This window comes from Hylobates moloch, unplaced genomic scaffold, assembly GCF_009828535.3.
Source record: "Hylobates moloch isolate HMO894 unplaced genomic scaffold, HMol_V3 SCAFFOLD_9, whole genome shotgun sequence".
NCBI classification, from domain to species: Eukaryota; Metazoa; Chordata; class Mammalia; order Primates; family Hylobatidae; genus Hylobates; species Hylobates moloch.
The window spans coordinates 21,983,082-21,999,215 of NW_026652284.1; the positions used below are offsets into that span (position 1 = coordinate 21,983,082).

Sequence of the window (16,134 nt, forward strand, 5' to 3'; positions counted from 1 at the left end):
TATCTCAGGTTGAATTACTGAGTCAGAAGGATGCACATTTCAAGGCTTTAGATTCATATTTCCAAAATACCCTTCAGATAAATTATGTCATTTGAAACCCCCATCAGCAAAGTATGAGACCGTGTGAGTGCCCATTTTCTTTTTTTGTTTGTTTGTTTGTTTGTTTGTTTTTTGAGACGGAGTCTCGCTCTGTCACCCAGACTGGAGTGCAGTGGTGTGATCTCGGCTCACTGCAGGCTCCGCCTTCCGGGTTCACATCATTCTCCTGCCTCAGCCTCCGGAGTAGCTGGGACTACAGGCGCCCGCCACCACACCCGGCTAATTTTTTGTATTTTTTAGTAGAGATGGGGTTTCACTGTGTTAGCCAGGATGGTCTCGATCTCCTGACCTTGTGATCCACCCGCCTCAGCCTCCCAAAGTGCTGGGATTACAGGCGTGAGCCACCGCGCCCAGCGAGAGTGCCTATTTTCCTGCATCTTCATCAACAATGGTTTTTATAATTTTTCTATTGCTTGAAAACCTGGAAGATAAAAAGAAATGATCTACTGTTTTAATTTGCCTTTTATTTAGAGAGAGAAACAGAGTCTTGCTCTTGCTCTGTCGCCCAGGCTGGAGTATAGTGGTGCGATCATAGCTCGCTGCACGCCCAAGCAATTCTCCTGAGTAGCTGGGACTACAGGTGTGTGTCAGCATGCTTCACTAATTTTTATTTTTATTTATGTATTTATTTTTGAGACAGAGTCTTGCTCTGTCGCCCAGGCTGGAGTGCAGTGACGCCTCCCAGGTTTAAGCGATTCTCCTGCCTCAGCCTCCGAGCAGTGCGCACCACCATACCCGGCTAATATTTTTTTTTTTTTTTTTTTTTTGAGCTGGAGTCTCACTCTGTTGCCCAGGCTGCAGTGCAGTGGTGCGATCTCGGCTCACTGCAACCTCTGCCTCCTGGGTTCACACCATTCTCCTGCCTCAGCCTCTCCAAGCAGCTGGGACTACAGGTGCCCACCACCACGCCCAGCTAATTTTTTGTATTTTTAGTAAAGATGGATTTTCACCCTGTTAGCCAGAATGGTCTCAATCTCCTGACCTCATGATCCGTCTGCCTCGGCCTCCCAAAGTGCTGGGATTACAGGCGTGAGCCACCGCTCCCGGCCCTAATTTTTGTATGTTTTGGTAGAGATGGGGTTTCACCATGTTGGCCAGGCTGTTCTCAAACTTCTGACCTCAAGTGATCCGCCCGCCTTGGCCTCCCAGAGTGCTGTGATTACAGGCGTGAGCCACTGTGCCCAACCAAATTTTTTTTTTTTTTTTTTTTTTTTTGAGATGGAGTTTTGCTCTTGTTGCTCAGGCTGGAGTGCAATGGTGCGATCTTGGCTCACTGTAACCTCTCGAGTTCAAACAACTCTCCTGCCTCAGTCTCCCGAGTAGCTGAGATTAAAGGCATGTGCCACCACGCCTGGCTAATTTTTTTTTTTTTTTTTTTTTTTTGAGACGGAGTCTCGCTCTGTCGCCCAGGCTGGAATGCAGTGGCACAATCTCGGCTCACTGCAAGCTCCGCCTCCCGGGTTCACGCCATTCTCCTGCCTCAGCCTCTCTGAGTAGCTGGGACTACAGGCGCCCACCACCACGCCCGGCTAATTTTTTGTATTTTTAGTAGAGACGGGGTTTCACCGTGGTCTCGATCTCCTGACCTCGTGATCCGCCCGCCTCGGCCTCCCAAAGTGCTGGGATTACAAGCGTGAGCCACCGCGCCCGGCCAACGCCTGGCTAATTTTGTATATTTAGCAGAGTTGGGGCTTCTCCATGTTGGTCAGGCTGGTCTCGAACTCCCGACCTCAGGTGATCCGCCCACCTTGGCCTCCCAAAGCATTGGGATTACAGGCGCGAGACACCGCGCCCAACCAATTAAAAAAAATTCTTTTTTTGTAGAGACGGAGTCTCCCTATATTGCCCAGGCTGGTCTCCAACTTCTGGGCTCAAGTGATCCTCCTGCCTCAGCCTCCCAAAGTGCTGGGATTAGAGGCATGAGCTACCCCAGCCAGTGGCCTCCTCTTATTGATTTGAAAGAGACTTTTTTTTTTTTTGATACAGTCTTGCTCTGTCGCCCAGGCTGGAGTACAGTGGCATGATCTCAGCTCACTGCAACCTCCATCTCCCGGGTTCAAGCGATTCTCCTTCCTCAGCCTCCTGAGTAGCTGGGATTACAGGTGCCTACCACCATGCCTGGCTTTTTTTTTTTTTAATTTTTTTTTTTTTAGTAGAGACAGGTTTCACCGTGTTGGCCAGGCTGGTCTCAAACTCCTGACCTCAGGTGATTCGCCTGCCCTGGCCTCCCAAAGTGCTGGGATTACAGGTGTGAGCCACCGCACGTGGCTATAAGAGATTTTTGTATATTAAGTTGAGCAACTGCAAAGTAAGTTCTTGATTCCAGAAGCAATTTTGGTATTGCCTCTTCCCTTCCTCCATGGAGCTAGGAGAGGAATGATTTGTACTCTCAATCCAGAATGGCTTTTTTGTAGGAGAAATCTGGAGAAGATGGAAAACGAGATATTGAAAGATTCCAAAGTATTTTTTACTTTGGAGGATTTTATTCTTGAACCTACCCTTCCCACTTCAAACCATGGAAAGACCACTGTGCTCGTCTGTAGCCAGAATGACCAGGTTGCGCCCTCATGGCAGGGTGGGGTCTTTCTGGCTTGCTGCACTCTCTGAGCCAAGTGGGTCCCCACCCAAGAAATCTCCTTGCTCAGGAGCTGTGCTGATGTCAGAAAGACCCAGCCGACTGTCCTCTCGCCAAGCCCTGGCTCAAGTTGTCTCTGCTGCTGGCCAGCTGTGTGTCCTTGCCCTGTCCTTTAACCTCTCTGTGCCTCAATTCCCTTGTCTCTGAAATGGAGAAAACATTGCCCACCGTTCAAGGGTTGTAGGGAAAATTAGACGAGGTCATGTGTCTAAGGCTCTGGAAACAATGCCTGGCATGGTGTAAGTGCTCCAGAAACACTTGTCAAATCAGTAATGGATAGCTGTTTTCGTTTGTTGTTACTTTTGCGTGCATGATGTGTGTGTGTGTGTGTCCTTTTTTACCTTGCACTTTTTTCCAACTGAAAACTTACTCAACTTTTCAGAAAAGTAATAAAGCAAACCCCTTCACTTTAACCTATGTGGGTTAGGAACCTTTGGTGACAAGAAACAGAAATAAGTTGGAACTTGTAGAAATAAAAGAAAGTGGGGAGAATGTATTAAAAAACACAAGGGTGTCACAGATTCCAAGAGCCTGAAGTGGGGATTCTTCTCTCTACTAATCCCTGGAGGTGGGCTGTGTTTTCCTCTCTCCTCCTCTCTCTCACCCTCTCCTGTCTTCTCTCCAGACTGGCATTCTCCTCCACTCAGTCACGCACAGCCTCATGGCTGTAGCCACCTGCTTCTCCCAGGGACAGTCTCAACTACCTGCAGAGACTCACTGACTGACCCTAAGTCCCTAAACCAGGTTCTGGTTAGGGAGATTCTGATTGGCTCACACTGGGCCAGGTCCAATCAGATGTTGTCCCTTGAGAAACACATAGTGCGTCACAGCCCGAGGGCAAGTGAGTTCATCCGATCTCTTCTTGGTAGACAGGAAAAGTCTGGGCCAGCTGAGATGCTCCGGAGGGACTGGGGTGGAGGTAGCTGGAAACTGAATTCAGAGCTCATGGAATTCGCCCCAGAAGGTCAGAGCTTGAAGGAGACTCACAGATTGCCTGGTCCCACCTCTGCCCACAGTTCATAGAGAGAATGAGGCGCAGAGGTATGTGGTTTGTCGAAGACTTCCTGGCCAGTCAGTGATGGGGCTGGACAGAAACTCAGGTCCCCTAGCACCATGGCTCAGGCTCACATTTTCAGACAGACGATTTCTCCAAGAGCAGTGCTGTTCAACAGAACTTTCTATTTTTGCTGGGTGCAGTGGCTCATGCCTGTAATCCCAGCTCTCAGGGAGGCAGAGGTGGGAGGATAGCTTGAGCCCAGGAGTTCAAGACCTGCCCGGGCAACATAGCAAGACCCCATTCTCCACAAAAAGGAAAAAAAAAAGACAAAAAAAAAGAACTTTCTATTTTTGTGATGACAAAAATATTTTATATCCGTACTGTTGAATATTGGATACAAGCCACATGTGGCTCTTAGCACTTGAAATTTAGCTGTTGTGGCTGAAGAATCAATTTTTTTTTTTTTTTTTTTGAGACAAAGTCTCACTCTGTCACCCAGGCTGGAGTGTAATGGCGCAATCTCGGCTCACTGCAACCTCTGCCTCCCGGGTTCAAGCGATTCTCCTGCCTCAGCCTCCCGAGTAGCTGGAGCTACAGGTGTGTGCCCCACACCCGGCTAATTTTGTATTTTTAGTAGAGATGAGGTTTCACCATGTTGGCCAGGCTGGCTTGAACTCCTGATCTCAGGTGATCCGCCCACCTCAGCCTCCCAAAGTGCTGGGATTTCAGGCGTGAGCCACCACACCTGGCCACCCCATTCTCTTAATGAGTAAACTGAGGCAGAAAGAGGCCAGGTGGCTCACTCAACTAGCCAGCCTCCTAAGTCTGGGTTCTTCTCGTGAATCCCTGCAGAAGAGGGGAAGGTGGGAAGAAGAAACAGAGAGGGAGAGGGAGGAGGGGGAAGGGCAGGAGTGGGGACGGAGGATAATGACTGGGAGGAGAAGTCGGGGAGGGCTGAAGGAAGGAGGGAAAAGAGTGTCTCACCTGGACAGGATTGTCCCTTGGTCCACTATTTCCCCCTGCCCTATTGGTCTTGGCTGTGATCTATGGGGGCTGTGACTGCATCATCTCAGTCATCTTGTTCTTTCTCATCATGACCTTGACCACCCTCAACCAATCAGGCTTCTTGGTGAACCTGAAGACATCTCTCCCAGGTGGGGCCTCTCCTTCCCCTCCTCTATGCTCCCTACCCTCTCCACCCTTCCCGCCCTGGGCAAAGGCTTGGCTCTGATTGGAAATAGGAGGTCAGAAGTAGATAGCCCAAACAGAGGACAAAATGGGACCCATGGGCTAAATCCAATTGCAAAAGGTCTGGATTTAGCCTGAATAATGCTTTCATGAAATTCGAGACACCATTAAAAAATTAGGTCTGACAGGCCAGGCACAGTGTCTCACATCTGTAATCCCAGCACTTTGGGAGGCTGAGGCGGGTGGATCACGAGGTCAGGAGATCAAGACCATCCTGGCTAACACGGCGAAACCCCGTCTCTACTAAAAATACAAAAAATTAGCCGGGCATGGTGACAGGCGCCTGTAGTCCCAGCTATTGGGGAGGCTGAGGCAGGAGAATGGCGTGAACCCAGGAGGCGGAGCTTGCAGTGAGCCGAGATCGCACCACTGCACTCCAGCCTCGGCGACAGAGCGAGACGCCATCTCAAAAAAAAAAAAAAAATTAGGTCTGACAACACTGGGGTAGGTTTATGCCCTTTATGTGGTCTCTTAGCCACTAAAGCAAGTAAAGGTAAAGTCAGTTACCTTTCATTCTGCCTTTCATCCTATTTGAGCAGTCATTTGTCTTCACAGTAAAGAAATATTTGAGTCGGCTGTGGTGGCTCACGCCTGTAATCCCAGCAGGTGGATCACCTGAGGTCAGGAGTTCGAGACCAGCCTGGCCAACATGGCAAAACCCTGTCTCTATAATAATAATAACAATAATACAAAAAATTAGCCAGCATGCGTGGTGGCACACGCCTGTAATCCCAGCTACTCAGGAGGCTGAGGCAGGAGAATTGCTTAAACTTGGTGGGGCAGAGGTTGCAATGAGCCTATATGGCACCACTGCACTCCAGCCTGGGCAACAGAGTGAGACTCCATCTCAAAAAAGAAAAAAGAAAAAGAAGAAGCAGTTATGTTTATAGCACAGAAAGTCAAGTTGCTGGAGAAATGGGACAGAAGTGTAGGTGTGAAATATCCTACAGAAGAGTATGGCGTTGGCATAAACACCGTAGATGACCTAACGAAACAGAAGGATGGCCGGGTGCGGTCGCTCATGCCTGTAATCCCAGTACTTTGGGAGGCCGAGGTGGGTGGATCACCTGAGATCAGGAGTTCGAGACCAGCCTGGCCAACATGGTGAAGCCCCGTCTCTACTAAAAGTACAAAAAAACTAGCTGGGTGTGGTGGTGCATGCCTGTAGTCCCAGCTACTTGGGAGGCTGAGGCAGGAGAATTGCGTGAACCCAGGAGGCGGGGGTTGCAGTGAGCCGAGATTGTGCCACTGTACTCCAGCCTGGGCAACAGAGGGAGACTCCGTCTCAAAAAAAAGAGTACAAAAAAATTAGCCGTGTGTGGTGGCAGGCACCTGTAATCCCAGCTACTCAGGAGGCTGAGGCAAGGGAATTGCTGAGGCAAGAGAATTGAAACCTGGGAGGCAGAGGTTGCAGTGAGCCGAGATCGCGCCTCTGCACTCCAGCCTGGACAACAAGAGCAAGAATCCATCTCAAAAAAAAAAAAAAAAAAAAAAAAGAAAGAAACAGAAGGATAAACTGGTGAAGTTCTATATGCTGAAAATGATGAACAGAAGTTAATGAAAAAGAGAAAAACAATGCATAAAGCAAAAAAAAATGAAGATCTTCATTGTGTATTGAAAGAATAGATCCATCTGTCTGGGCACGATGGCTCACACCTGTAGTCCCAGAACTTTGGGAGGCTGAGGTGGGTGGATCACTTGAGGTCAGGTGTTCAAGACCAGCTGGCCAATATGGTGAAACCCCATCTCTACTAAAACTACAAAATTAGCCAGGCGTGGTGGCAGGTGCCTGTAATCCCAGCTACTCAGGAGGCTGAGGCAGGAGAATTTCTTGAACCCGGGAGATGGAGGTTGCAGTGACTTGAGATCATTCCACTGCATTCCAGCCTGGATGACAGAGCAAGACTCTGTCTCAGCAAAAAAGAAAAGAAAAGAAAGAGTAGATCCATCAGCATTGCACTGATGGATCCATCCAATATGTGACGCTTAATGGTATACTGAAGGTGGAACAAGCAAGATCTATCACGATGAACAGAAAATTTAAGGAAACTGAATATTCAACAGGCTGATTGCAGAATTTTTTGGGGTGTGGGGACAGGGTCTCACTCTATCACCCAGGCTGGAGTGCAGTGACATAAATATGGCTCACTGCAGACTCAAGCCTCCTAGGCTCAAGCGATCCTCCCACCTCAGCCTCCCAAGTAGCTGGGAACACACACACATACACCATCATGCCGGGCTAATAAATTTTTTGTAGAGACAGGGTCTTGCCATGTTGCCCAGGCTGGTCATAAACTCCTAGGCTCAAGCAACCCTCTCACTTTGGCCTCCCAAACTGTCGGGATTACAGGTATGAGCCACTGCACCTGGCTGGTTGCAGAAATTTAAGACGAGACATGATGTTACATTTTTAAAGATTTGTGGGCCAGGTGCATTGGCTCATGCCTGTAATCCCAGCACTTTGGGAGGCTGAGGCGGGTGGATCACTTGAGGTCAGGAGTTTGAGACCAGCCTGGCCAACATAGTGAAACCCTGTCTCTACTAAAAAAAAAATACAAAAATTAGTCAGGCATGGTGGTGGACGCCTGTAATCCCAGCTACTCAGGAGGCTGAGGCAGGAGAATTGCTTGAACCCAGGAGGCGGAGGTTGCAGTGAGCCGAGATGGAGCTACTGCACTCCAGCCTGGGCAACAGAGTGAGATTCCATCTCAAAAAAAAAAAAAAAAGAAAGAAAGAAAGAAAAAAGAAAATGCATGATGAGCTTACTGAGGGACAAGAGCAGAATGCATTCATAACAAAATCATGTCTAAGACAAAAACCATTGGTAACGAGGCAGATGAGGCCTGGTGTGGCAGTTCGTGCCTGTAATCCCAGCACTTTGGAAGGCAAAGGTGGGAGGATCGCTAGAGTCCAGGAGTTGGAGACCAGCCTGGGCAAAATGGCAAGACCCCATCTCTACAAAAAATTTAAAAAATTAGCTGGGCATGGTAGTGTGCACCTGTGGTCCCAGCTACATGGGAGGATGAGGTGGGAGGATCATGTGAGCCCAGGAGGTCGTGGCTGCAGTGAGCCAAGATCACACCACTGCACTCCAGCCTGGGCAACAGAGCAATACCCTGCCACAAAACAAAACAAAAAAAAGGGCAGATGACTCTGGAGGAAACATTTTAAAAAGCCATCCAGGAGAATGCCTCCTTTTCCCTAGGGGACCCACTTCCTGCTCCCTCAACTGCTTCTGATGTTTCTTCTCACCTTAAAAAAAAATACAGTGTACAGTAATCTTTTTTTTTTTCTTTTGAGACGGAGTCTTGCTCTGTCGCCCAGGCTGGAGTGCAGTGGTGCAGTCTCGGCTCACTGCAAGCTCCGCCTCCCGGGTTCACGCCATTCTCCTGCCTCAGCCTCTCCGAGTAGCTGGGACCACAGGCGCCCGCCACCACGCCCGGCTAATTTTTTGTATTTTTAGTAGAGACGGGGTTTCACTGTGGTCTCGATCTCCTGACCTCGTGATCCGCCCGCCTCGGCCTCCCAAAGTGCTGGGATTACAAGCGTGAGCCACCGCGCCCGGCCCAGTAATCTTTTAATCAAAACACTGCATCATAGGTGGAGACTGAAAGCCTGCCACTTGTGGTCGCTGTTTTTTGTTTGTTTATTTGTTTGTTTTGAAACAGGGTCTCGCTCCATCACCCAGGCTGGAGTGCAGTGGCGTGATCTCGGCTCACTGCAAGCTTCTTCTCCCCTGTTCAAGCGATTCTCCTGCCTCAGCCTTCCGAGTAGCTCGGATTACAGGCATGCACCACGAGGCCCGGTTAATTTTTGTATTTTTAGTACAGACGGGTTTTCAACCTGTTGGCCAGGCTGGTCTCGAACTCCTGACCTTAAGTGATCCACCCGCCTTAGCCTCCCAAAGCGCTGGGATTACAAGTGTGAGCCACAGCGCCTGGCCTGGTTGGCGGGGCGGGCGGCGCGGGGTGGGGGGGGGGGGGGTCGCTGTTGTTTCACAGCTGATCCAGGTTTTCTGGTGATGCTCCTTTGCTGCTTAGTTGCCCCAAACACATTACTTTTTCACTGTATTAATGACATAGCATATATTTTGCTGTTAAGAACTTACTTTTTATTTTTTATTTTTGAGACGGAGTCTCGCTCTGTCGCCCAGGCTGGAGTGCAGTGGCGCAACCTCGGCTCACTGCAAGCTCCGCCTCCCAGGTTCGCGCCGTTCTCCTGCCTCAGCCTCCAGAGTAGCTGGGACTGCAGGCGCCCGCCACCACGCCAGGCTAATTTTTTTTTTTTTTGTATTTTTAGTAAAGAAGGGGTTTCACCATGTTAGCCAGGATGGTCTCGATTTCCTGACCTCGCGTTCCGCCCGTCTCGGTCTCCCAAAGTGCTGGGATTACAGGCGTGAGCCACCGCGCCCGGCCGCTGTTAAGTACTTATATGTGAATAAGCGTAAGAAAGTATTGCTTATCAGTAGCATATACATTTACAGTCTGGAAAAATGGTTAGGCCAACCAACCAGAGATTGTCCACAAGGGGGGCTGAGATAGTGACACCTTTGCTTTCTGATGGTTCAATGTACACAAACTTTGTTTCATGCACAAACTTACTTAAAATATTGTATAAAATTACCTTCAGACTATGTGTATAAGGTGTATATGGAACATAAATTAATTTCATGTTCAGACGTGGGTCCCATCCCCAAGATATCTCATTATATTTATGCAAATATTCCATAATCCGGAAAAATCCCAAATCTAAAAACCGTCTGGTCCCAGGCTTTTCAGATTAGGAATATGCAGCCTGTAGTAACTTGCCCAAGGTCACATAGCTACTAGCTGGTCGAGACAGGACCACATCTGCCTGTCTTCAAGCTCAGGACTCTTAAGCCACCACTCCTTTCCGCTTGTATAAATTCTATTTGTGCCCGGTGTGGTGGCTCATGCCTGTAATCCCAGCACTTTGGGAGGCCAAGGCGGGTGGATCATTTGAGGTCAGGAGTTCCAGACCAGCCCGACCAACATGGTGAAACCCCATCTCTACTAAAAACACAAACAAATTAGACAGGTATGGTGGTGCGTGCCTGTAATCCCAGCTACTTGGGAGGCTGAGGCAGGAGAATCGCTTGAACCCGGGAGGCGGAGGTTGCAGTGAGCCGATATCGCGCCACTGCACTCCAGCCTGGGTGACAGAGCGAGGCTCCGTCTCAAAAAAAAAAAAAAAAAAAAATTCTATTTGTTTACACTGTTACAGAATAAATTTGCGTCATAATTTGCATGATTGATTTAATGTAGTTTTGGCGGTCTCATCACACAAGGACCACCAGCTCCTGACACTGGGAGGAGAGAACATCCTCAAGGTCCGGAAACTCAAGGACGTGCTGATTCGGGAGCTTTCAAAAACTATTTTTGGAAAACCCAAATCCCGGTCTTTAGCCAGCGTCGCCTGCAGTTGCTAGCACTACCCACAAGGGAGAAGCCGACGCTGCACTGCTCCGCCAAATGTGCCTCTCTTCCTCTTCTTCATCTCTGTGGTTAGCCTGGGAAAAGAGCCCGCCTCCTGGCCCATAAGGCCCTTGGGCCGGAAGCTCCGCTTTCTCTTCCTGCTCTCCATCATGGCGGTGAGTAGCTGGGGCCTGGATTACCTCTCTTTTATCCGTCGCCATCCATGGCAGGCCGAGCCTGCGGGGGCTACTTCACCCGCAGCCCGAGGAATATGGAGCCCGCAATGCTTGCCGGCCCAAAACTGGTAGAGCCGTTCGAGCCAAGGACGCAGAGTTGAATTCTGTCACTTTCCCTGCCATCGTTTTAGGAGCGGCTCCGGGCAGTTGCCCGGAGTGCTCAGAAGCACGGCTAGGAGGCTGCAGCGAGGGCAGATGGGGTGAATGGAGAGTTTTGAGGCAGGGGGTCCGGGCCTTTTCCTGGTCCCGGGGACTTGAGACTTGCTCGGTGCTAGGAAATCTTAGCCAGTTGCTCTGTTTAGGGAAGGCGCCGGCCTTTAGACAGCTTCCGAATGGGATGCTGGACGTCGCATAACCACGTGTTTCCTGTTAACTGAGCAATTAAGTTCTGTTCCCTCGCTTACTCTCCTTAGTTGGCCTTACAATGGAGGCGCTCTTCGTTACCCTGAGCCTCTTAGGGTTCGAGCTCAGTGTCCGTGTCTTTTAACACTCAATACCTGTCCTGAGTTTTCTCTTCACCCGTTCCGTTCGTGGAGGAAGAATAGGTCCTGAGCTGACTTCTTCCCTTGATGCCTCCCAAACACGGTGATACCTTTTAAACATTTAGGGTCTTCGTTACGATTTGGGATGAGCAGAAATAAAAATGCTGTGCAGATAGAAAGTAGTAAAACTCAGGACTCTCAGCTCTGAGTGTGTTGACTGCTGCTCTTCCCTGTTGCAGCAGGATCAAGGTGAAAAGGAGAACCCCATGCGGGAACTTCGCATCCGCAAGCTCTGTCTCAACATCTGTGTTGGGGAGAGTGGAGACAGACTGACCCGAGCAGCCAAGGTGTTGGAGCAGCTCACAGGGCAGACCCCTGTGTTTTCCAAAGGTGAGTAGTGACAAGGACATAACAAGGCTTGCCCGCTTGGGTCGCCTGGTTGTTTCTTGATTTACCTGCTGTCGAGTCTGTTTAGAAAGTGACAGTCGGCGTCACTTAAAGCATTAAATTCATGAGCCGACCAAGAAGTGTCTTTTTTTTTTTTTTTTCCAAGATGGCATGTGGGATTGGAACACCAGATTTCACATGAGCAGATCTTAAGCTAAGATTAGCCCAAGTAAAGATTTTCCCAAGTAACTAAGACATGAGAGAGAGTGGAAATGTCAGGAACGAAGTAAAGATCATTAGATCTGATTAGCAGTTAGGGTTATATAGGCTGCGTTAAGAACAGGGCTGTACAGGAGCATGAGGCTTCAGTGGCCTATGATAGTGCCATTGCACTCCAGCCTGGTTGACCCTATCTCAAAAGTTGTATACGGATTGCCTGGGTTTGAGTGATGGCTTCACCACTTGCTGGTCTGACGGGGCTCTCTAGACCTCTGCTTTTTTCTTTGCATAAAGAGGGTAATACTTTATAATTGTGGAAGATAAAATGAGTTGTACATGTGCAGTTGCTTTAGGATAGTGAAATATGGCAAGTCTTTGGATTCCGCTTCTGCTTTTTGTTACCAACTCTGATATTTGGCAAGTTAATAAACCTCTCAAAACCTCACCTGTAAAATATGGATAACAGTACAATAAGGTTTCAGCAAATACTAGATGTTGTCAGTAATGCTTTATTTTCTTTGGAACATGATAATCTTACTAGTGGCTTCTGTGGCCTATTCTGGTTTTGAACTTGCCCTTCCTGGAACCTCGGCATTATGACTATCCTTAACTGCTGAAGGATGGCTGGATGTCTAGAAATGGGAAAATCTGTGCTGTGGATGAAATCTTATTAATAGATGTGGGCGACACTAATTAGAACACCACGACTTAAAAGAGTGTGGATGAATACTTAATGTCTCTTTAAGTCATGGAGATGGTGTTCTGGGAAAGAGGTGAGTTTAGTGGGGGTATGATGGCATCTGACTCTTTGTTACCCCCTTCCTGCAGCTAGATACACTGTCAGATCCTTTGGCATCCGGAGAAATGAAAAGATTGCTGTCCACTGCACAGTTCGAGGGGCCAAGGCAGAGGAAATCTTGGAGAAGGGTCTAAAGGTGAGCCTAATCCCCTAATGGAGTGATACTGATCAGCACTCCCTTAGTAACACATGCAGATAAGTTACATTTAATGTTCTGTTCTTTGGTGCCTTGATATTTATTTACTTAAGCTTCTAAAAGGCTTTTTCTACAATCAGCAGGGTTAAACTATTCTTGGTGGTTTAAAAGATGCTTGAGGCCGGGCACGGTGGCTCAATGCCTGTAATCCCAACACTTTGGGAGGCCAAGGCGGATGGATCACTTGTGGCCAGGAGTTCAAGACCATCCTGGCCAACATGGTGAAACACCATCTCTACTAAAAATATAAAAATTAGCCGGGCTTGGTGGCGGGCGCCTGTAGTCCCAGCTACTCGGGAAGCTGAGGCACGAGAATTGTTAGAACCCGGGAGGTAGAGGTTGCAGTGAGCTGAGATCGTGCCACTGCACTCCAGCTTAGGCCACAGAGTGAGACTCTTGTCTCAAAAAAAAAGAAAAAAAGAAAAAGGATGCTTGGGAATCATTTCATGCCTCTGCTTTCTCTGGGTTTTTCTCTGCTCTTTGGAAGCTGGGAGAGGTCATACTGTCATACTGGGTAGCTGGGGTGTGAATCTATAGTAGGGGTATAGTCAGGAAGTCAGGTTGTGTTCCCAGCCAAGTTTCATTGACTTCTGTTTGCTCTGGGGTGCACGTTGGAGGCTGAGCTATTAATAGTTACTTGGGGGTGGGAGGGAGTTGAAGACAAGGAATGTTAATTGCTGCATTTTTCTCCACAGGTGCGGGAGTATGAGTTAAGAAAAAACAACTTCTCAGATACTGGAAACTTTGGTTTTGGGATCCAGGAACACATCGATCTGGGTATCAAATACGACCCAAGCATTGGTATCTACGGCCTGGACTTCTATGTGGTAAGAATATTTAATCTTTTCCCGCTCCTGGTCTGTGAGCAGAGGGGAATCTTTATTTCATATGTGGTATGTTGGTGTTCACATGTTGAGTTGCAGCTTGGAATATTGTCTGCCTTTGTGTTCTCCTCCCCCTTGGGGAAATGTGCCTCATTTGTGGCAAATGTAGGGGTGCAGCACTGAACAAGATGGACAAGATCCCTGCTGTTGGGGAGCTTGCAGTCGAGGATCTGTAAAGCACCCACATGGCTTAAAGGTGGATGAAGGAAACTGTTCCCTCCAGCCAGTGGTTTGAAACTTTGGAGAGAGGCAGTACTGGTGCCACATTTGGCCTGTGGGTTGGTTGGCTGCACTGAGGCTGTTCTTCCCCTGCTTCTTCCTATAGAAACAGCTTTGGATGATGCAGTGGTTTGCTCAGGAAGGGGGTTTTAACATAGAAATGACTTTTTGTGTTACTGCCGTGTTTTGGTCCAACAATAAAACTGAATAGCCTAAATCAGATGTCCTGACTAGTGTGGAACCTGAAAGATGGTGGCACCCTCATTAGACAGACAAGTAATAAGAATTGGATACTCACAGGATGTTGGAGGAACAGCACACCTTTGGGAAGCACTTTTGAGCTGAAGCAGAAGGAAGAAAATATGTATATTTGTGCTTCTCAGAGTTGTATGTTTTCTACACTGCTGGTGTGGCAGTAGATTTTTAAATGTTATTTTATAAAGAAAAATGTTTGGAGATTTGGGAGCAGTAATGGAGGATCCTCAGCATCACTGGAAGATAGGCTGGGTTAGGGGGGTGCTGAAAGTTCCAGCCTCCAAAGCAAACCTATAGTATGGTTGTGTGTTGTGTGGGATGCTGGTGGCAGCTTTGTTAGACACAGATCATGGGTCTTGCTCCAGAATCCATTGGGCTGCCAAGTGACTCTTTGAAGATCTGTCTGTAATGTGTGAGTCTTGTCCATCTGCTCTTGACTCTGAGCTGGCTAGGTGACTGTTGGTTATTCCTGGGACAGGTGCTGGGTAGGCCAGGTTTCAGCATCGCAGACAAGAAGCGCAGGACAGGCTGCATTGGGGCCAAACACAGAATCAGCAAAGAGGAGGCCATGCGCTGGTTCCAGCAGAAGGTAAAGCTGATTTATCTCAAGTGAAGTGGTGGAATGTGGTGTTGGTGAATGGAGTTGGGATTTGGGGATGCAAAATATAGTAATATTTGCTGGGTATCTTCTTTAAAGTTAGAATATTGGGCACCTTGACAAATCAGGGGCTTCCAGGGATTATGGTTTAAAAGAACATGCAGAACTAGGCCTTCTCCCCGTCACCATGAATGGGGGTAGATGGAAGGGGAGGAATATGGCTTTAACAGGAGCCCCCTTTCTCAGATGATAGTGCAGTTCAGCACAGTGTAAAAACCAGCCAGCTTCCTATTTAGTCCAGAAAAGGATAGGATTCAGAGCCCAAGTTCATGTATCAGTCAGATTTGAAATCTCAAAAGTTAGCCATTGCTGCAATCTCTGCTGTTGCCTCCTGTTCTGAAAAAATTAAATCTCTTCTCTTTCAGTATGATGGGATCATCCTTCCTGGCAAATAAATTCCCGTTTCTATCCAAAAGACCAATAAAAAGTTTTCAGTGAAATGTGCAATTCTGTTGTGTGTTCTGTGAAAGGATCCTGGCCATATTCAAGTCCTTGGACCTCAAGCCACTTAAAGCTTCGATGGGAGTAGCTGGTAACAACCCTGTCATCCTCTGATTGGATGCCAGTATTTCCTGGCAGATCCAAGTCCAAGCTTCATAGCATTCATTGCCTGTGCTTGCCACACCTTGGTTGATGTGCAGTAGCCCCATTTAGAGGGGAGGGTTTGGTTGATGTTGGGGTTTGAATTTAGAGCCTTGATTAAGCAGGGTGCAGTGCTCCTGTGTTCCAGGAGGCTCCCTGCTATTCAGTGATTCTGTTCTGTACTAGAAATTTTATCAGCATTGATGTGTCATGAAGGAGTGACAGGCTTTTGTGTGATGGTTGAGATTAAATTTAGACTTAACTGTTCAGGCTCAGGTTTCTTTTACAACGAGAATATAAGGTTCTTGGGACGCAGTATGTGCAGATAAGAGGGCATTTCCATTTCCAGCCCTCTCCTTTAACTGTTACCTTGGGTGAGTTGTTAATCTGCCTCAGTTTCCTTATCTGTATCAGGAGGCAATAATAGTAATATCTCTCAGAGGATTAAATTATTTAATACTTACAAAATGCTCAGACTAGCACCAGGCACGTAGTGCTCAAAAGGGGTTTTGTTTTTGTGTTTGGGTATATGAGAAATGTTACTTCTGCTAGCTTGCTTCCCTTTGGTGCAAAAATGAAAATACTTCCCCTGTGATGATTGTCTTTTTTTTTTTGAGACGAGTCTTGCTCTGTTGCCCGGGCTGGAGTGCAGTGGTGCGATCTCACTGCAAGCTCTGCCTCTGGGTTCATGCCATTCTGCCTTATCCTCCCGAGTAGCTGGGACTACAGGATCCCGCCACCATGCCCGGCTAATTTTTTTTATTTTTAGTAGAGATGGGGTTTCACCGTGTTAGCTAGGAAGG

At 48.0% G+C, this 16,134-nt stretch overlaps 1 protein-coding gene across 2 annotated transcripts; it reads left to right on the forward strand.

The window, feature by feature from the left end:
• Positions 1-10,450: 10,450 nt before the first annotated feature.
• RPL11 (ribosomal protein L11) lies at positions 10,451-15,196 on the forward strand. Of its 2 annotated transcripts, none has more exons than XM_032759272.2 (6): positions 10,451-10,590; positions 11,372-11,522; positions 12,567-12,673; positions 13,429-13,560; positions 14,570-14,680; positions 15,115-15,196. In XM_032759272.2, the coding sequence occupies exons 1-6, from the start codon at positions 10,585-10,587 to the stop codon at positions 15,142-15,144; spliced, it is 537 nt and encodes a 178-aa protein (XP_032615163.1). In that variant the 5' UTR covers positions 10,451-10,584; the 3' UTR covers positions 15,145-15,196. The 2 variants fall into 2 exon arrangements, with proteins under 2 accessions (XP_032615163.1, XP_032615162.1); XM_032759271.1 differs by lacking the exon at positions 10,451-10,590 and adding an exon at positions 10,601-10,718.
• The last annotated feature ends 938 nt before the right edge of the window (positions 15,197-16,134 follow it).